Source organism: Martes martes (genome assembly GCF_963455335.1).
Source record: "Martes martes genome assembly, chromosome: 15".
NCBI classification, from domain to species: domain Eukaryota; kingdom Metazoa; phylum Chordata; class Mammalia; order Carnivora; family Mustelidae; genus Martes; species Martes martes.
Window position 1 is genome coordinate 23,462,465 of NC_137903.1, and position 21,545 is coordinate 23,484,009.

General features: G+C 34.6%; 1 protein-coding gene across 3 annotated transcripts in view; it reads right to left on the reverse strand.

The window, feature by feature from the left end:
• Nucleotides 1-21,545, reverse strand: part of KCNT2 (potassium sodium-activated channel subfamily T member 2) — a gene marked incomplete at both ends in the record, with an annotated part of 342,191 nt that overhangs the window by 68,866 nt on the left and 251,780 nt on the right. For 2 of the 3 annotated variants that reach the window (XM_080825071.1, XM_080825070.1), the window contains 3 exons: nt 4,962-5,096; nt 16,868-17,040; nt 21,149-21,254. In XM_080825071.1, the coding sequence (XP_080681197.1) occupies nt 4,962-5,096; nt 16,868-17,040; nt 21,149-21,254 (414 nt within the window). Of the gene's footprint in view, nt 1-4,961; nt 5,097-8,520; nt 8,593-16,867; nt 17,041-21,148; nt 21,255-21,545 lie in introns of all 3 variants that reach the window. The other variant, XM_080825069.1, reaches the window with a different exon arrangement.

The window sequence follows — 21,545 nt, forward strand, 5'->3', positions numbered from 1 at the left end:
GATGAGCCAGTAAGCTGCCTTCAATGCTGCTTTTTTCCCAGCTAAATGAGGATAATGAAAGATGCCAATGACATGCCAAACATTCCCTAAGTAGAGCATTTTGATAGTTAGTCTGACGTAGCCATTTTGAAGCAGTTGTTTTTAATTCAAGGCGCGTTTTGGCATGGTGGTTTAAATTTAGTTAAGATTAACACTTCTTCATAAAAATGTAAAAACAGGCAATATGTTCAAATATACCAGGTACTTCTTCAGTAAAACTTTAGGAAGAGAAACTTAAATTTTAAAGTGAGGACTTGCTGGTCTTTCATTTTGGAAAACTGCACAAACTTCAGGAGTGATCAAGTATTTGAGTGTTGAAACTTTGTATGCCAAGCTCTAGACTCTGAATGTGGAAAATAAAATACTTCCTGAATGGGTTCTCTGGAAAAAATACGCAGGGGCCAAGCCAGCAAATCCATAATTGCCACACTGTATAAAGACACACTGAACTGTGTAGTCGTTTTCAATTTAAGTTATAAATGCAATTCCTGATGAAAAGTCGTCCTCCTCATGCCCCTAGCTCTCCTCTAACTCTTCTTAAACCTCACTCCTACCCTCAACTATACTCCTAGTGCATTAATGAGATTCTCCTACTTTTGCCTTTGGTCTTTTGGGACTGAGTAACTCTGAAAGGTCCTTGAACAATCTGGAAGGAATAAAGGCTTGCCAAGTGAAGCTGTATGTCCTAGTAAGTCAGACAATGTGAGCTTCTGAATTACAACAAATTTAACCTTACTCCGGACTGGCAAAACAGGTGATACCAGTTATACCAATAATTTGTGAACCAGAGCACCGTTACTTTCATTTCATACTTGAATTCCATCTCATTCTTGTCCCCTGGGCTCTAATACAAGCACAGATTGAAGATTTTTCTAACATATTCCTTAAGTCATTTTAGAAGCTGAGAATGCAAAAGTCAAAATGCCCCCGCATCAAAATGGAATGTCAAAATAATCAAGTTGAAATGGCATGTGCCCAAAGAGCTTCACAGTCCTTTACAAATGCTAAAACAAAATGTAGCATCGTCCCATGCAGAGCAACAGCATAAGGTCACCTTAGTTTGCTAAATTCATACAGATGCCAAGCAGATTAGAATTTGGTTCTCCTTTAAGGAAATTAGTGATGTTCATGAAGATAGAAGGACTGGGTAAGGTATTTTAGAGATACTATTATTGAAATAAATTCCTAGGCCCAAGCCGGAGCTTCTCCTGCTGGGTTGCCACGTGAGCAAACTAAAACATAGATTCTAACTTTTGTGTCTCTGTGATAAAATTAATTTGCATATCAGGACCCACAACTCAGAGGCTGCCTCAGTGACCCCGCCCACATCACAAATCTAAACTTAAGTCCCAACTACTTATAGTGAATACCTATTAAGGAAACCTAATAAACACCAATCTCAATCCTCCAAATCAGCTTTAGCTAGCTCAGCTTATGCTAGAGAACAGGACCTACTAGCCTGACCAGGAAATGCCTGACCTCCTAGCCCTCCATGCCCTCTTTACGAGGTGCCCCTTCTAACATTCTATAAATCTCGCTCTTGTCCTGGATCTCTCCGGAAAAATGTCCCACTGCTTGTGAGGCACTGTACTTGCCCAATCCATAGGCTGTCTTCCCTTGAATAAAGGCTATCAAGCTTGTTACTAAATTGTTTTAGTTTTGTCATTTGACACCCATAAATGCTCTACTTGACCAGAAACACAATATACCCAGTCAGCCAAGCCCCAAATGCCAAGCCAAACCTGGACTCTACACTTAGTTCTTTGTTCCTTGTTCCTTACTCATTTTGTTTTTCTCTATCCTGTTCCTTGTTCTTTATCCTATAAGAGCTTCCTGCCGCCCACCCTCTCTGGACCTTAGGAATGGGGACTGCCCACTTCATGAAGTGTTAAATAAAGTCTATTTGTATCACCTAAATTGTCTTCTTCAATCATTTTTAACACTATTCACTCTTGTATACTCAACATTCCCTTGAAGATGGAGTATTATGCTTTAATCCTAAATAGCTTGGTACCCAGCCATTGGGATGAGATTTCTGGTTGCCTGTTGCTCACTTATGAGGATATCTGGATTCTACCTCAGGAACTGGTCATCTGTCTTTAGGGAATTTCGTGCAAGGTAGTGGGCAGAAAACCTGAGAGAAAACTGGGAGTGGAGGAAGGGAGAATGGGAGAGTTGGGATGTAGATAATCAGTAATTATCTGTTTAGGGTTTCAGCACAGGAGTGCTTATAATGATTGATCTGGAACTTAATCTGGTAAGGAGGGAAGAAAAGCTCTCAGGTGACTAAGGACAGTGAAAAGGTATTTGCTCCAGTGGATAGTATGTTCCAGTGGAGACACAGGACTATTAAAAATTGGGGGTATTAGAAGAGTTGAAGCAGAAAATAAGCAGTAGTATTCCCAGACCTAAATGAAATTGAGAGGATGGAGGGGAACGTTCCTGGTACTTCAAGGGAAAGGCTATGACCAGGAGAACAGGTGGCTAAGGTAAGACAGTGAAAGGATTGTCTACATGGAATTGTTAAAATCATCAAGAATGATGGTAGAAACAGGGTTTTCAAGAGTTACAGTGAATCAGGAACCCAAATCGTCAAGGAATGTGGGAAAGTGACCTCAAAATTGGTAACTGACTGCATCTATAAAATGAAATGGCCCAATCTGCACGATTTTGGACATTTGTCTATATAAGCAACATTCCATACATCACGGGGATCTATCAGTGTCTGACTTTTGTACTTTATTATGCAAGACTAGCCTACTTTAGCATGTACTGACCACCAGCTCAAGGACTACTCCGTTAAAGAGTTTCACAGATTTTTTTTTTCCTGAAAAATATTGTTACGTACTTAGTGAAATGATGACAATACCACAACATAGGTATCTGCTTTTAGTTATTCTGTTCAGTTAGTTTTAAAAGATTAGAGCCTTTGCACCTTTCAGTAAGATGGGGATTTATTATATTTATTATTATCTTGAAATCAAAATAACTTATTCATAGACTATATAATAAAAGCCAAGTCAAATCAATTGAAATTTTACCATAACAAAAAATAAAGCATAATAGAAATAAAGCATTGATAAGCTGAAAATTAAAGTGGTATGTTTCATCAAACAGACTGGGGATCCTCTCCTGTTAAAAATGTAACTAACTTTTGCCATGCATGAAACCAAAAAGTACGATTTCACTTTGTTCACTGGCTATAAATCTCATCCCTCTCTGAATTAATTTTCCACTTGTAATTTCTTTTTTCATTCTCCAGAGGGGGGGAAAAATTACTTACATATGTCATATTTTAAACATGTGCTATACAACCTTTAAATGTACTATTTCATTTAGCTCAATAACTAGTTAGCTATATTCTAAATGAACTGTCACATTACAGTAACTTTAGAGAGTACATTTTTCCCCTTTTGGAACAAGAGGTTCTTATGCAAGTTCAGAGTAAATTTTCCAGATGCTGTGACAGAGTCATCACCTACCTAATTTCTGGTCCTTACATTACCACTGCAGGAAGAGTTAGTTATTTTCCACATGCATTTTATAGATATGAGAAACTGAATTTCTATGAGGTTAAGAAATATTCTTAAAGTCACATGTTTCTGTTGGAACCTCAGGGATTGAAGTGCCAGATGAAGTTTGTTGCTATATTGTTCCAAAGTCTGTGGCTTTTCTACTCTGTCACATGAAAGTGATCATGATAGTGCTAATAATTACAGTCACTAACATTCATAGAGTATCTGAAAACTACCAACCAGGTGCTACAGCAGTATATATTCTTAAATCCCAAACAACCTTGTGATTAAGACATTGAGGTTTAGAGAAGGGAAGTAATTTGCCTAAGAGCATATAATAAATAGTCAACTTAAGTGGGATTCACACCTAGGCTTTCTCTTCTGAATTCTGAACTCAAACAACAAATTGATAATTACCCTCAATACAGGCTTTGCTACAATATGAAGGTGTTAATGTGAAACAAGAGATGATGATGGAGTTCAGACTGTTTTTTTTTTAAATATTTTATTTATTTATTTGACAGACAGAGATCACAAGTAGGCAGAGAGGCAGGCGGAGAGAGAGAGAGGAGGAAGCAGGCTCCCTGCTAAGCAGAGAGCCTGATGCGGGGCTCGATCCCAGGACCCTGGGATCATGACCTGAGCCGAAGGCAGAGGCTTTAACCCACTGAGCCACCCAGGCACCCCAGAGTTCAGACTGTTTAATTTACTTCCATAACCTGGTACCTCAGATAGTTCCTTTAGACTTCCACAAAACTCACAAAACTAAATTAATGATTTTTAGATATTTACATTTTAAAATGATTTCAGAAAGAACCATTTCAAGTGACAAAGATGTCTTCATTTACACGTAATTTTGACTTTGCTTATAGCATGGACTTTTCTCTAGTTTTCTTTCTTACCCATAGATAATCATAATGGAAGTTCCTATCTGGGTAAGTTTACTAATGGAAAACAGGAAAATAGTGAGGATAAGGTTATGACTTGGCTCTTAACATGAGTAAATTACCTGTTCACAGCCTTACAATATTTCATTTAGTAATCCAGATTGTAAATGCATACTTTTGGCCGCTGCCAGACTTAAAACCAAAATTAGATCCCACTTCGTCCGTCATAAATCTTGACTGCAACTGCACAGGATTTAGAACTTGTTATTGTTAAACCACACCAGAAAACAGATTTGTTATTCTCTCTGCTTTGAAAAGGATGACCCTGAGTTAGAAATTAACCATATGGTGCCAGTCCTACATTGGAGGCTAAATAAGCATTTGCTTTAGGATCAAATGAATGAACATTAACTTCAATGTAAGTACCTCATGTTCATTCTTTAAATACAGAGTCAGAGTCAAATATTTCACCACTATTAGCAGTAAATACACCACAGGGCTGAGTTGTTGAGACATTTACCTGAAAAGGGTCTGCACATTTACAATCGTTTTGGCGTCGGCCATGTAGTCTTCCTCGGCACTCATGGTACTCTCTTTGTCCACAACCACCATGTTGGCAGCAAAAGTCACTCCACACCTGAGTAAATCATCTAGGCTTTGATAAAAATCAACAGAGAAGAACGGACTTTCAATAAACCACCATACTACGAACAGGGCTTGCTTATCCACTACACTTGCATAGGCTGCCCTAAGAGATGGCTTTCACACAATTTGCCCTGGTAGATACAAGCTGATGCGAATTAAAATATAGTATTCTGCGCTGGCATGAAATATTCATATCTTTGAGCTCTCTCGGTTTCATTAGATCCCAACCGTTTCAAAGCATTATGTGTTAAGGAATTTTATTTAATAATATTTATCAATTATATAACTAAAACATGAAAAACACCCATTTTGCAATCAAATAGATAAAGCACGTTAGAACTGTGTTTTTATGGTTAGCACACTATTTCAAAGGCAGGACATTTATATATTCTTTATAATCCCTATGGTACTTTTGGTTAAGAGTAGAAATGAATGCTTATATTAATTTAGATGGCTTAGCCCAACAAAGAAGTGTTAAACTTCTTTATTGTTTATTTTTAAAAGTGTTTATTTTTAAAAGTGTATTATTTCTTTGTGTAAAGCTATGTGTTAAAGATTGGTTCTACACAGCCATGAGCATGAAAAATATATAAACATCAGTTATATTCAGACTTACCATTCAGCCAGCCTAAAGTTTTTGAGCTAGCGATTTAATGACCTGATCTTTTTGATTGTGTGAAATGCCTGCTAAACCAGGATACAAGTTCCTATGAATTATAGTAATCTTTTCCCCTACCACTGATAAACACTAGCATTCTCCCACTGAATTAAAAGAAAATGTTGCCATTGAAGCTGACCCAAAGAACCACTCTCCCCTGCCTCTGCTTCATACAAACGAGAAAAATACAACTGAATCAGATAAAGGAGACTGAACTTGAAGGAGTAGAAGAATGTTCTAGGTACGAAGTTGATTGAGGATGGGGGAGAATTGGGCTAAATGATGCCCACATCTTCTGATTTAAAATAGGAAGTGGAGAACTTAAAGAACGGTAGTTCCTTCTAGATTCTTAAATTACAGGTCAGTTGCCTGAGGATCTTTTCCCCAGGGTGTGATTGGTTGAATTAGCCACATCAAGTGAGAAAGTATCACCAAAGCTCTGAGTCCAAGATCCCCAGGAGTAGTCCAGAAAAAAATATTTTGCTTTAATCAGGAATAATATTCTGTGGCAGAGATTTTATGGCTAAAACTTTGGAAACAGAATGTTATTCCAAATAAATTTCCCGTGATGAGAGGTGTCAGGGCCATAATTTCGAATCAATATGATGATCAAGTTTAATCTCTAGAAATACTTTATTTTGATGTTTCTTTTAACTTGGAAATTCATAATTGTTCTTGTATCTATTAAAATACTTAAAAAGAAAAGAAAGAAGTAGGTGGAAAATTAATGTAATATGGTCCCTTATGAGCCATAAAAAATGATGTCCAAGTCATATACCTTCAATCCACCTTACTATAATTTTGAATCATTTTCTATTTGGGCTCTTAGGGTCTTTTCCCCCAATAAGAAATAATCTCTTCACTATAATTATCTATATAAAAAAAGGGAAAGACAAGGTGATAGAAGATAAGCTTGAATGTTAAAAGATATACAGATACAAGTTATGATGGGAAAAATGAATATTTCATCAGTAATAAGTCAATGAAGTTGAAACTTGACAAGTAAATTTATTATGCATACCTGTGCTAAATAGCTAATAGCTACCTATACCCACATGTTTCAGTTAATTCCATACTCAAAATATTGGCTGTTGTAGTTTATGTATAACCTTGACAAATGATTTTAGTAATTATGATAAATATGAGTTTAAATCTATTGAAAATACATAAAATTGGAATGGCATTTCAGAACCATGTATAAACATTTTGTTCTTCAGGTTTTAACTTTAGATTATTTATTTTTATATCTATTTAATATCAATTTTTACTCCTTTTTCCCCTTTTTTAATCCGGCTACCAATTTATTCTTACAACGCTATGTCTGTCATGATTTCTCCACACTATCCTATTTGCAAAGCCACTGCCTGTATTTTTATTCAGCATAGTTGCTTTATAGCATTTGGCCACCAGATGGCTGCCTAAGAAAAAAGTCAATATTCATGAAAAAAGATAATCTAAATGGCAACACTTCCTTTTAACTGTTTTCTAAGCCTTCCTTTTCAAGGAGAATTATAATGTGAATGTATGAATACATGGGACTGTTTGTAAGTGTTTTAATTCATTCAAAGGTGTTTTTGGCTTTTTAATGAAAATTCAAACATTAGGGAAAGAGAAGAACGCAGTGAACCTCCGTATTTCAATCACCCAACCCCGATTCAATAATGATCAACTTGTAGCCAATCCCGTGTCGTCTCTAATCATAGGAAGCTGATCCTTTCCTTTCTTCTTTCCCTCACCATAAACACTTCCACAGAGAAAGAATTCATTTCATAGTTTACATCAGCAAAGACAGACGGGAGGTTTATTTTTTTTAAATATTGTTTTTCTAACGAATTTCAGTAGAATACTATCACTCCAAAGTAACATTACTAGCAATAAAATATAGGTTGATTTCACGTTTATGAATTTAAATAGTAATTTCAATACATTTAACTACATCTTAGCTGATTAGTATTAAGATATCTGATAATGCAAATTATATTAATATAGAATAGAGGCTAAATAAACATTAGTCAGTTTGCTCTTTAATGTATCCACAGCCAATAAACACTTCCAAAGTTATAAAACTTTGTTTTTTCAATCTACAGGACAAAACATAAGCATGAAAGTTCTTAATTAGTAACTTTAGCATTTTGTTTTGAAGGCTCTGGCTGACATTTTTTTTAATGGAAAACTAGCACATTTTATAAGCATAGTAGTTTTATGATTTTTAGTTTTATATTTCTTATAAATCATGTTCATCCATATAAAAGAATTTATATTTTAATACACATTGCACACATTTGACATTTTGATTAATAAATTTTTAGAAATCATATACCAATATATGTTACTAAAATAAAGGAAGTTCTTAAAGAAATGCTCCAGTTTATAAATCTGGCTTAAAAGGAGCATCTCTAAATTATTTGAAGATTTCCAGAAGTTATGACAATGTTATCAAGCATCACAACGTTGGACCATTAGATTTTCTCTACCCCAAGGCCCATAGTCATAACGTTATTGCTAGAGACAACACAAAACTGAAATAGCTTTAGAAACTAAACAAAAGTGACAAAATTCACATGCAGCGAGATTTGTTTTAATTCAACAACAGATTATTGCTTTGGAAGTTTGAATACAAGATTTATAACACGAGAACATAAGCTCTGCATGCAAAATACACCATATTTGCAATACTGAAATGGCAAATTACACTCATCATGCAACACGGGGCCACAGCACATGACAAACCACAGGACACCACACTGGTTAGTGTGCCAAAGATTTTGTCACCTACTTGTCAATAGAGCCCACCATGTAGTAAACCATTGGAAACCAACAGATTGCATCCAGAAAATGCATATCTGGCCTAAGTAGCAGATGGGTTACAAAATGAAACACAATGTCACAACAGTGGCAGCGCTTCTAGGGAAAGGAAGTAAGTTGACTTAGTTTGCATTTCCAAAACTAAACACTGTTTGACAAGATTAATTTTAAGTGCCTTTTTTCTTAACATTAATTAGGAAATATTATTTGTACTTGTTATGAATATACAATGCATTCAGAATTATAAAAACTTGTATTTCTGCTTTCTAAATCAGAAACATTATGGCATTATTCTACAAAAGTACTGAATTGATATTCTTAATTATAACTAAAAAGTCATATCAATGAGTTTCAAAATTATTCATGCAGAATAAAATGAGAAATTAATGATTTTTTCTTAGATGGCCCAAAGCACAGAGAACTAAATTAGCATGCTTAACAAAAGCACCTTTCTCTAAGGAAAATACACAATTAAACACAACCCTTAATATGTCAGGATACCAGTCAATAAATACAGTATATGCACCCATGTACCACATTTATTAAAGAAAATTAAAACGAAAGTAATTCACCTTTTAAGTAATTGACTTACTCCATATATAGTTGAGCAAATAGTTATTGAAATCTTCACTTACATGCATATTTGAGGAAAGCATCATAATCTTGGATGCTTCCTTAAAACTCACTTAATCTATTGCATTCATTTTATAAAGTTATTGATTCTTTCATGCATTTATTCACTCAGCATATATGTATCCAAAACTTGTTATATAACAGACACTTCAGTATACTAAGGCATATGAGAATATTGTGTTACCTTGTACTATAAGAAATACAGTTTTTGGAACACAGGTATAAGAGCACATAATTACAATATGCATTTTAATCAGAAAAAATAAACAGTAAGTTGCACTTAGAAGGCACAATTAAGGGTCATTTCACAGGGGTTATGTTTAATCTGGATGTTTGCTAGTAAAGGAGAAAGGGAGGGAAATTCTAGGAAAAGGAAGTGTAGCACCTATAATATCCCAACTAAATGAAGCCTTTTCCTCCCTCACTTATTTTCTTTCTGCTAATCATCCTCTTAACCCTTTACACTCTAAGGAAAAAGAATACACAATACAGTTAAATGAAAAAAGATGATGTGCCAAAGAATACCACTATTGTAATGTTGATCTATCCCTCCCACCATTCCATTTCTTTGTAGTCATTTTAAAAGGCCCGATATTACTACATATTATAAATGTACCACAGTTCGTTTTAAAAATCCTCAATTATTCAGCGTGCAAGGTATTTTCACTTTGATGCTACTGAAGTTACAAGTTATTTCCAATATCTCGCTATTACAAATACAGGTATGAACATCTTTGAATGACATTTTTCTAGCGTTAGTTTTTTAATCATTTACAGCAAAACATTCATAGAAGGGATATTAGTGAACCACAGAATATAAATAGCTTTAAAGCTCATGATATATATGCTTTTCAACAAATAGTAGCAGTCCCAGTAGCGATCTTTTTATAGTGTCTTCTAGTTCTCTGAGCACTGCTCTGCTTCTTAAAAATAGAAGTGTCATCTCACTGCTGATTCAAGACCCTCCCTGTCTCCCTTGCCCTACCTCATGATTATAGAAGCCGGTATGAGGATGCCAACTGCCACAGGCCCTAGGCGGTACTGAGGTTTTGCAGTGATCTGAAAAATTATTTTGCCTGTGTCTTTTTTCGGTTGTTATTTTGTTTCATCTCTCTTTACTCCCATATGGTTTTAGTCAGATAAAGTGAGTAGCTCCATAATTTATGTGGCAGAGACGGAGCCATAATCCTTTGCTATTAATTGCAGATAAGTATACACCCTGGCTGGAATAACTACACTTTTAATCTGACTCGTTCTTTTAAATTCAGATCCTTTCAATTTCTTTATGCTATCTTCTGTATTCTAAAGCCTAGTAAAGCAAGAGTAAATAATGTTATTGCATAAGTCAACATAATAAAGATACTGAAAATCTGTGTAATAAACAGTACTGGAGTCACTGAGGACAAAATTAAGTCTTTACTTCATGCCAACCCTTCTGTTAGAGTTAAAACGGAAAATACGGCCTTTGTAATTTGTTGCTTTGTCCAGTATGAATAACTAAAGTTACTTAGACATCAAAATTATTGCCTTGTCTTAGGAAACTCATGAATTTTACCCACGCGTAATTCTGCCACAAATGTTTATTTACAATGTGCAAGCAATCTTCCACATCCTTGGAAATTACTTCAGGATTTTCACTGTGGGAACGTGGTTCATCCTTAGGTGGATTCAACTGTGTTACAAGGTAAACCAAGTCCTTGAAACCTAGTAAATATATCATCTTGATGAAGCACATTTACTGTGGGGAGTCTAATGTACCATACTTATATAGCAAATAGATTTATCTCCTACTTCTATCAATAAGGATAGTTTAATAACAAACTTGAAATATTAAGAATATAGGAATTGTACATTTACATGTATTATGTTAACTCACTTAAATAAATTGGCAACAGTGATCATGTCACTAAACTGCTTAGTAGCTAATGAGTAACATAAATGATATCATGGGCTCTTAATAGACTAATCTTCCCAATTATTGAAAGTTAATTGGAAAGCAAAACCCTTACATTGAAACCACTAAGCAAAAACATGCATGTATTTTTTTAATGCTAAATAGAGAAGACCTATCTATGTTAGAAATTACATTATGGAAAAGTAGTAAAAATAATTGCATATTTAACTATAAAGCTCATCACAAAAATTTTAACATCTAAGAAACAAACATTTAAAAATGTATTACTTATACAATATTTACATATTTACTTAATATGTAAAAAAGTATTTCAAATCAATAAAAGATAAACCTAACAGGAAAATAGATCTAGCACAAAATAAGAATGCATAGACCCAAACCAAACATGCTTAATCTAACTAGTAATAAAAGAAATAAAAATTCAACAAGCACAAAAATGTGTGTTAGTAAACAGAAAAAAACTGAGCACATCATTAATCATCATCCTAACTGTAACTGTATTAAGATGACTGCTTATGAGTCTAAAACATCATATTCTTAAAATAGCTTTCATTATAAAAATTACCACTATATTCAAATGTTAATTATCTAGTGTTTGTTAGGAAGTGAAAAGGTATGTGGATTTGCATGGGTTTGCAAAGTTGAAGATCATTACTTCCCATTTAACTAATTACTATAATGGACTTAATTTCTGATTTTTAAAAAGAAGAAATGAATGTAGTGAGGGTTTTTTTTTTTTTGGTTAACATTTCATTATTCTATACTTAAGTAGTTTATTTCTTTCTTAAAAATATATAAGGAATTTCATTTCAACTGCTTAAAATACATCTCCTTTTTTTGTTAACTGATTTTCACCCAAGTCCACTCATCAGTTTGAAGAATGACAATGTCACTTTCTTGATTGGTGGCAGGTGGGAAACTAGCATTTCCTGACTGCCTCTTCTAAGGGAGATATTGCACTAGTTCTTCATATAGAGTTCGTCTTATAGAGTCTCAATATTACTTGTTAAAATAAATGTTCTACTCATTTTACACATGAGAAAATTGAGGCTTAGAGAAATTTGAGAACATGCAAAAAGGCTTTTTACCAAGAAGGTACATAAGTAAGCTTAGACCTTATCTCAGATCTGTATGAGTTCAAAGTTTGAACGTCTTTCATGAAGGACTCTGATAAGTCAAACAATTTATCATTGCTTTTCAAATAAGCTGAAGTTTACTTGACACTATATATGAAAAGACGATTGATGTAATAAAAGAACTGCGTAAATAAGGTGTAAAAAATAGGAACGTACGCCTGGATCTTGCTCTTCAACTTTATGTAGCTTTGGGTAATATATCCCAAAGTTTTTGACTTTTGTTTCCATATTTTATGTGAAATATTATCAGATGACTAGGTGACCTTTAAGAGTAGGGAGGTAATCAAAATATTTTTTTTAATTGTGTAGAGATTCATCTTTTATTTTATTTTTTTATTGGTAATCAAAATATTTAAAATCAATATGGCACAACAACAGACCAAACTAAACAGATGTCCATCCAACTAGAACTGAGACCACCTCTTATGAGCCAGTACCAAGTGCAAGATATTTTCTATTGTGCCTGGGTTCCACTTAGTTACCAGATGAGATCTAAAAGCCTTTCTCTTTGGAATCATTACGAACACTTATTCTGACATATTACATTTGTGAATATTATCAATTTAATTTGCATTTTTAAATTCCTACTTATGACATCTGTTATTTATTTGTTATATTGAATTAATTGGTCTCTCAACTAAATTTCCTAAATAGCCATATATTGAGTGTTATTTTCAGCAATGCTCATGTAAATTTAAAACAAAGTCAAAACCCACTAAACTAATAATTGTAGAAGTGTGTACAACCTTTAGTGTATAAATTCTTGTAACATGGAAATATTCTGAAGAAGAAAACAACACATTTCTTTGTAACATTGTAGGATACATTGCAAAATACTAGTCACGGCAGAGCAGGAGGAATCTCAAAATGATCACATAAAACTTCCTGGAACATTATTTATTAGTGTTTAGTTTTTGTTTCCTCATTCTTAACCAAAAGAGCAGAGGGCAACAAATAAAAATGGTAGATACCACTTTCAGGAAGTTGTCAGGAAGCTAATAAACTTTACAACACGTACTTTCATCCTAACCCTTTGAAAGAAAAGTGAAACCCCACAAAAATCACCTAACACACATCATGGAACTAGTTAGAGTCCAAAATATATGTCATTAGGAAGCAAGAAAATGTGTAATGCAAAATAATCTAAAGTTAAAATATATTGTTACTAAAAAGAATTGACAATATATTTTTTTACATATATCAAAACCTGTAAGTTAAGCAAGATCATATAGTTGAAAGAACGATGCACTATGAATTATATAGAAGGTTCTAATCCTAGAATTGACCTTGGAAATATTCATTTAATTTCTTTGGTCTGTTTTTCCCTGTCTATAAAATAAAGTACTTTAACAAAGCGACATAAGCTGGTTTATTTAAATGTTATCACTGTAACTTGAAAACTTTGAGATCTTAAGCTGCTTAGTACATCTCTCAGGATAAATCATCACCATATGATGTGGATATATTTATAAGGGGAGTAAGATGTAAAATAAAGGCAAAGTATCTAGTATGATGACTGACATAGTAAATGTCCAACGATTATTACTATTATGAACAGAGGGTAGAAATAAAGATTAATTTTATTAAATGATCTATATGGTGTTATTCCAACAAAACACTCTCTGATGAAAGCTACATAGCTACATCTAGATTTATACAGAAATTCTGACCAATTTGCCAGTCATTAAGGGAAATAGGATTTTTGGGGTTTTCTATGATTAACCAGATTCAGGAATTAAGACTATAAAGACATCTACTTGCTTTGATAATGCTAACTTACAAATCAATCAATCAACCAATCCATCAGTAATTGGGCATTTTGACAACTTGTTTATTGAGAACCAAACAGAAAGGGACTGATTTAGTTATAGCCATTCAAAAATCTCCAAGATACACATGTTAAGGAATGTTAGCCCCTGCCACCTGCTCAGTGGGATAATAAGGTGGACAAAGGGGAATTAGTGATGCTGAGATGGGATTACTTAATAAGTCTAGATATTTAAAAAGAGAAGAGCCTATCTCCATTCCATGGAATGAACACCACTCCAAAATTTGGAGATTGGATTATTTTGGGAGGTCCAATATTGTGATCTATAAGAAATCTGTATTTGGGCATTCATATCATCCATGGTTCTTGGATCACAGCTCCCAAAATGCTTGAAATTTTCTGAAGATAAGAGCAATGGGAGCATCTTTTGTTAAAATATTTGTTCTCTTGTCCTCAGTTCCTGATATCACTTCAGAGCCATAAAAGTGAAATGAGTGTCTTGTTATTCATTATAAGCCCCTTTCCACCATAATGAGGTGACTTTTGGAAAGCACCCCTGGCTTGTTGCTAGGGGAACCAACCATGAACAGAGAGTTGGAACTCTTAGTCCCATCCCCTGATTTCTGAGGAGTAGAGAGGGGTTGGAGTTGGAGTTTGACCACCAAGGGCCAATGATTTAACCAATTATGCCTATGTAATGACCCATCCATAAATACCCAAAGGAAGGAATTTAAGGAGCTTCTAGGTTGATGAATGTGTGGAGATTTGGCAAGAGTGTTGCCCTCAGAGAGAGCATGAAAACTCCATGTCCTTTCCCCATAGTTTGCCCTATGTATCTCCTCTTTCTGGTTCTTGAGTTACATCCTTTTAAGTAAACCAGAAATCTGGTAAGTAAAATGTTCCTTTGAGTTCTGTGACCTGTTCTAGTGAATTACTGGAACTTGAGTCGGGAACTCTGATTCCTAGTCTGTCAGTCAGAAATGTAGCTAAACAACCTGGACTTGTGAGTAGCATCTGAAGTCCAAGAATGGGGCCACTGGAACATCCAGTCTATAGCCGGTCAGTCAGAAACAGAGGTGATAAAAGCTACAGCTTGTGACTGGCTTCTGAAGGGAAGTGGGCAATCTTGTAGGACTGAACCTTTAGTCTGTGGAACCCTTAACCTAGACAGTAGTATTGTCAGAATCAACTTAAGCTGTAGGACTCCCAGCTGGTGTCTTAAGTGTTGCTTGTTGGGAATGTGGGAAGCCACCCACCAACACATACACACATTGAAACTGGGTCCAGGAACCCAACTAGATTCACACATAAGAACAAGAAATCTTACCTTGAATGTAAAACAGGGGAAAGGTCAGCTTTTACCCACAATGATGCTATAAGCACAGTTCTACTTTTTCAAGCCTCTTCCTAACTTCCTTTCTGTATTCTGGGGCCTCGGAGGATCCACTCTGATCCAGTACATACAAGATGGGGATGCTCTAAGGCAATGAACCTGTAAATGCCCCTGCCTTAAATTCTACATTAAGGTAACAGACACACCATAAGGAAAAAGAGCCCAAACCTGACACGTTAGAATTCACCACACAGGGTGAACTGAGCACTCCTTGTGTGCCATTTTAGCCAGTCCCTTTGAGCTTCTTGCCAGGACGGTTCTACTACTATGGATACTTTCAAAGGCCTTGGAGGTGTTTCACAATCACTCCATTGTCAGAGCCATCCAGCAATCCGACTTTCATCCTCCTAAGATTTGTTTTATTAAGCTTTTATTTTTTCTGACAATGCATCCAAGTTTCTCTTCCCCATACCTGCTCTAAATTTACCTGACCTTTCCTCGGACACTAAAGTGGTATCAGGAAAGTCACTGAGTCATCATATCTGAAAATGCTTCAGCTGAAACCTCTAGAATATTCTCAGTTTTTAGAGTTATCATTGTGATAATGATGCTAAGAAAGATGCATCAATGAGTGTCTTCATATATTCTTGGTATATATCAAGTGTCTTGGTATATTCAGTATAAATGATGATATGAAGTTATAGTGGGAAGATATTTTTGTTTTCAAGAACTTCTTTTGATAAATTTTAAAGGCAGAGATGAGGCAACAGATTTTGGCCTCATTTAGCTTATCCTGAAATTTTGCATCACTTTGGAATTTAAAAGGAGAGTTGGAGGATCCCAAAATACGGTATTGATCTAAGGACCATCTGCTACCAATTTTGAGTCACAGAGAGGAATATCATAATTTTAGGATACAATGGGTTTGACCACTGCATTCATGACCTACATTTATATTTGCATAAGGAATTTTAAATGCTTAAGTAGTCTTATTTCACAAGAGTATATCAATCCAACATTTTCAAAATAAATGAGCATGGTAAAGCATTAATTATTCATATTGTGTTATAGAATATATGTTTTAACAGTGGAAGAATCACAATAAGTTATGATGATGTATCACAGTATAACATAAGAATGGATCATTAATATGCTTGGCTGATAATTAACGGTTCTTTAGAAAGACCAAAAAAATTGTCCAGTTTTGGCAGAAATTTTCCAGGCTAGTTGATTAATTTAAGGAAAATAACTGTAATTATTTCAATGGCATGTTTCCCATTGGTATTGAGTGATGACCACTTGCAAAATAGTTTTAAATAAAAAGCTCAGAGTGTTCCAGTGATGTTTTAAGTAGTATTTGTGAAACAACCATATTCAATGATTGTTTTGTACCATAGCACAAAATGTATCTCCCAATGAATCATGTGCCATAATGTATCTGATTTAAAATATTCCAAGCAAATTAGAATAAATTATTTTTGATATAATATTAAAAATTCTTTGTCTTGTTTGGGTATTTTAAAATATACTTACGGGTTGTCCAATAGCAGTACTATGGGATTAAGTTCTTTCTTTGGTCTATAATATGCCCTGAGAGGAACAATAAAATTATACAATCCATTTCCAGCTGTTTCAGCTGCAACTATAATTAGCTTATTTTTGAATCCATAGGCTTTTGCGTCCTCATAGTAGTTATGCTGGCAACTCTAGAGAAGAAAAATTATACAAAGAAATGCTATTTTTACACTCCACTAAAATTTGCTGAAAAAATTTAGGATATATGGAAGAGTAAAATTAATCTAACCTAGTAAATCCTTTATTTTATAACAAATTTGAAAATAGATACATTTTTCCATGCCCCATTCTCCAGCCTATTTCAGGAAGTGAAGGTGTGCATGGACAAGACAAATGAATTGCAAGTGTGTAGCTTAACATGGGGGAAGACAAAGTCAGAAATATGTGTGTGCACATGTTCTACTGTAAACTAAAACATATTGCTTGATGACATCTGGGTATCTATATTTAAAAATTACCATAATGTGTATGTATATCAAAAACTCATGTTATATATTTTAAATACACACAATTTTTATTTGTCAGTCATACTTCAAGAAAGCTAGAAAAAATCTACCTCTGACTTTGATTTCTAGAAAGATAATAATATTATCATCAAATGACCTTGTCATTTCCAAGTACTTCCCAAGTACTGAACATCTAAAGGGATGGATACCGAGAAAGATTTTCTTTGTTGTTAGAAAACAAAAAAAAAAGAAAACCCTTAATTGTTTAAACATATACCTGAGCTGGCAAGATAATAATAGAAATACACAAAAGTAAAATACCCATACTAATACTAACAACAAAACAGGAACAATACATTATCAAAACTCATTGTTATCCTGAGGTTATTTTGCTATTTTCTAGAGACCTAGTACTCACTGGACTTAGCATTAGTAAACCAAGAGTCTTTTAAACTAAATTATCTGCATGGAGAACTGCTTTCGTGTTCTGCTCTTTTATCTTTCTACATCTCTGCGTGGGTTTCTTTTTATTTGGGTTGAGATTAGTTGATTCTCTGTGGATTCATCACCAATTCTGGAATATTCTCTGCTTTTTTCCTTTAATAAAAAACTACAAAATGCTGTTGGGAAGAAGGCACCATGAGTCAGCAGAAACAATAAACAATAGAATTAGACTCACAAAGACTACAGATTTTGTTGTTATTAGAATCAGAACAGAAAAAATGAATGTGTTTACTATGTTTAAAGAAATAAAAGAGAACATTTAAAGTATGAACAAAGAACAGGAGGCTACTTAAAATATTCCGGTAGATGCTAAAAGAAATACACATATTCTCTTCTAGAACTAAAAAGTATAACAAGTAAAAATAAAAACTCAAACAATGGGTTAGATTGCACATTTGACACATGTGAAGGGGTCAACTGCAGGACATTGATGTAATTACTCAGAATGTGCTAAGAAAAGATGTATAAAGTCGTATGGAGAAATTAAGATACTTGGAAGGTAGTATGACAATGTCTAACATATATTTAAGCAGAACACCTGAAAATGAGATTAAAGTATCAGAAAGAAGCCCTATTCAAGTAAATATTAACTAAGGATTCCCTAGAATTAATGAAATATTCAAATCCTCAGGTTCTGGAACTCCAGAAAATCCTAAGTCAAATAAATAAAGAAAAATCCAGCTTCAGAGGGATGGTAATAAAAGTGCAAAACAACCAGACAACCAGACCTTAGAGAGCCAGACTGAAAAGAGAGACCACCATTAATTTTCAGAATACAAACTAGAACGACGGCCAACTGTTCAATAGCAACATGGAACCCATAAGGCAGAAAATAAAATTCTAAAGTGTGAAAAGAAAAAGAAAACTCATCCTGGAATTGGACACCCAGGAAAACTGTCTTTCAAGAATAAGGACATTTCTAGGGAAACTGAAATTGGCAGAACTTAACACTAATAGGACTTTAGTAAGAGAATTTCAAAAGCTGTAGTCAGTAGGAAAAGGAATCCAGAAGGTTTAAGACATAAAAAAGGAATGAAGAAAAGGGGAAATGATTTTTTAAAAAGGAGACAATAAGCCTTCATTGGAAGTATGATTGAAGATTTACTAATATAAGTAGGATCTGCAACCCTATGAAGGAATGAATAAGGTCACTCACAAAGAGGTCATGGATGGAGAAGAATGGCGAGTGATGTTGAGATTATTAAGAATTTCAATAATTATGAGATAAAATGAAGAAAATTAATTTAGGTTATTCAGAAGTAGCTCAATTAGAAGGAAAAAAACAAAACAAAACAAAACAAGAAAATAGGGACATTAGTGTTGATAAACCTTGATTAGGAACCTATTTGTTGATACTGTTGCAGAATGAACTGGGCAAGTAATCCCAATTCACATACTTCACAGATGCAGTAGGATTGACTGTATAATCCCATCTCTTGATTGCAAAGTATGCATTTGTATAGTAACAAACCAGCACCTCCAGCCAGCCTAATGCTAGATAAATAGAGGATAATACTAGAGGTCATCTGCCAGTCACCAGCAGTCAGAAACTTTGTCTTCTTAATATGGTAAAGAGACCGCTCAGAGTCTTTGCTTTAAAAGACTCTCTATTGTTTCTTTGCCAATCCTTATCTCAGAAAGTTTAGCTTTTCACTTGTATCAGGTTTCCTGCTTGGAGATAAGTCATTTTCAAGTCTTTGATCCACCAGTGTGTTTTTTCTGAGTTAAAAAGTAAAATGCAAGGACACCTGAGTAGCTCAGTTGTTAAGCAGCTGCCTTTGCCTCTGGTCATGATCCCAAGGTCCTGGGATCAAGGCTCACATCAGGCTCCTTGCTCAGAGGGGAGCATGCTTCTCCCCCTGCTCCTGCTCTCTCTCTCTCTCTCTCCCCCATAAATAAATAAAATTTTTTTTAAAAAAGCTACTGGAAGTAAATCCAGGTTTTGTGGTGCCTGAGGCTTATGTTACTTGGGGAATCCTCTTTAAGGAAAATAACACAAATATTATAAATTTATAAATTTTAAAAATTATTCATAGGTTCTTAGAAAGGGGTAATACAGGTAAAGGGGTCCCGAAACTTAAGATTTACTAATGTTACCAAAAATATACAGCTAGTCAGCAGTATCAAATACTTCAGACAGTAAGTTAAAACAAGGGACCAAAAAAGAAAAAAAAAAAAAGGCATTGACAGATTGAGAGAGGGACATCTTAATGGACACAGAGGAATATTTAGGAGCAATGGCAAAGATTTTCTAATGTTCCACTATTCTTCCTCAAGAGTGACAGTAACACCCAGGCTTCATGATGTTTATCTTATTAAAAAGTAATAGTAGCAACAATACTAATAGAATGTATTAGGTGCCTACGCATTTATTAACTTCCTGGCACTGTGTGAAGCATTTTGGTTGTGCTAATTTATAGAATTCTCACGAGAACCATTGAGGCTTGTAATTACAACCATTTTATAGATATGGAAACTGAAATGTAATGGCAAAGTTATTTGCCCAAATTGCAAATCCTGTAAGCAGAGAGCTGGGATTTTAACTCTCGTTAACTCCAAAATTTAGAGTAAAAGAATAAATTCCTGGTTAGAATTAGCAGCACATTTTAATTTCTGGGAGGTGAAGGGTTTAAGAATCTTCTTCTTATCTGCTTTCTTATTCATCAAGAGAACAAACTCTCATAAAGGTCATGCCCAATAGCCATTTTGGGAAAGAGATTTAAAAATGTCTGCATTCTTGTACTCTTTCTGTTTTGAATGGCTCCTTTAGAACATCCAAGCAAAAATCAAGAGCTACAATAAAATCTTTAGAAAAGGAGATAATAACCACAAAACAGACACTAGCTTTCAGTCTAGTCAATAACGAATCTTTCTGGCTAACACATAGACAAGCTCATTTCACCATGCCAAGCAATTCCACATTAAGTTTTGAAGCAAAAAAAAAAAAAAAAAAAAAAAAGCCTTGCAAAATAGTGCACAATGGGCCAAAGTGATTTTGAGAGACTCTGGATGTTGAGAGTTCATAGGTTTGAGGTTCTGGGACCTTTGTTTTCCTCTTTAAAAACATGACTGACTGACTCCTCTGTTACTTAAGTAGAAGGGGAAAGCATTTGGGTAATCTTTAGTATAGTTAAGAAAGTACAATTCACCATTTTATGTATTGCATTTACATCTGAAAAGATAATGCTCTTTAAACATGTTTTAGTCAAAAGACTGTACAAAATTATTTAAATATATGTAATTACAAAATGCCATAATTTCAGTTTCAGAGAAAATAAGAATTGCTTACCTTGTCTAGTCTTAAGCAGCAAAATGGCACTTTTTCATGAAGGAGATGACAAAAAGTAGGTGAACTTCCTATATATGGAGAGTAAGGTGGATAGCCTTTAGCATATCTGTAAAACAATATGAAATATTTGAGTTGCCTTGAAGAAAACACACATAGTTGGACAATTAAGTGATAGCCATGTGTCTCTATTTTGATAAAATTAGGTGCAACCCTTTATGTTGTAATTACATTTTGATAAAGAAATAGTTAAGAATAGGGATAAGCAGGGGCGCCTGGGTGGCTCAGTGGGTTAAACCCGCTGCCTTCAGCTCAGGTCATGATCCCAGGGTCCTGGGATCGAGCCCCGCATCAGGCTCTCCGCTCAGCAGGGAGCCTGCTTCCTCCTCTCTCTCTCTGC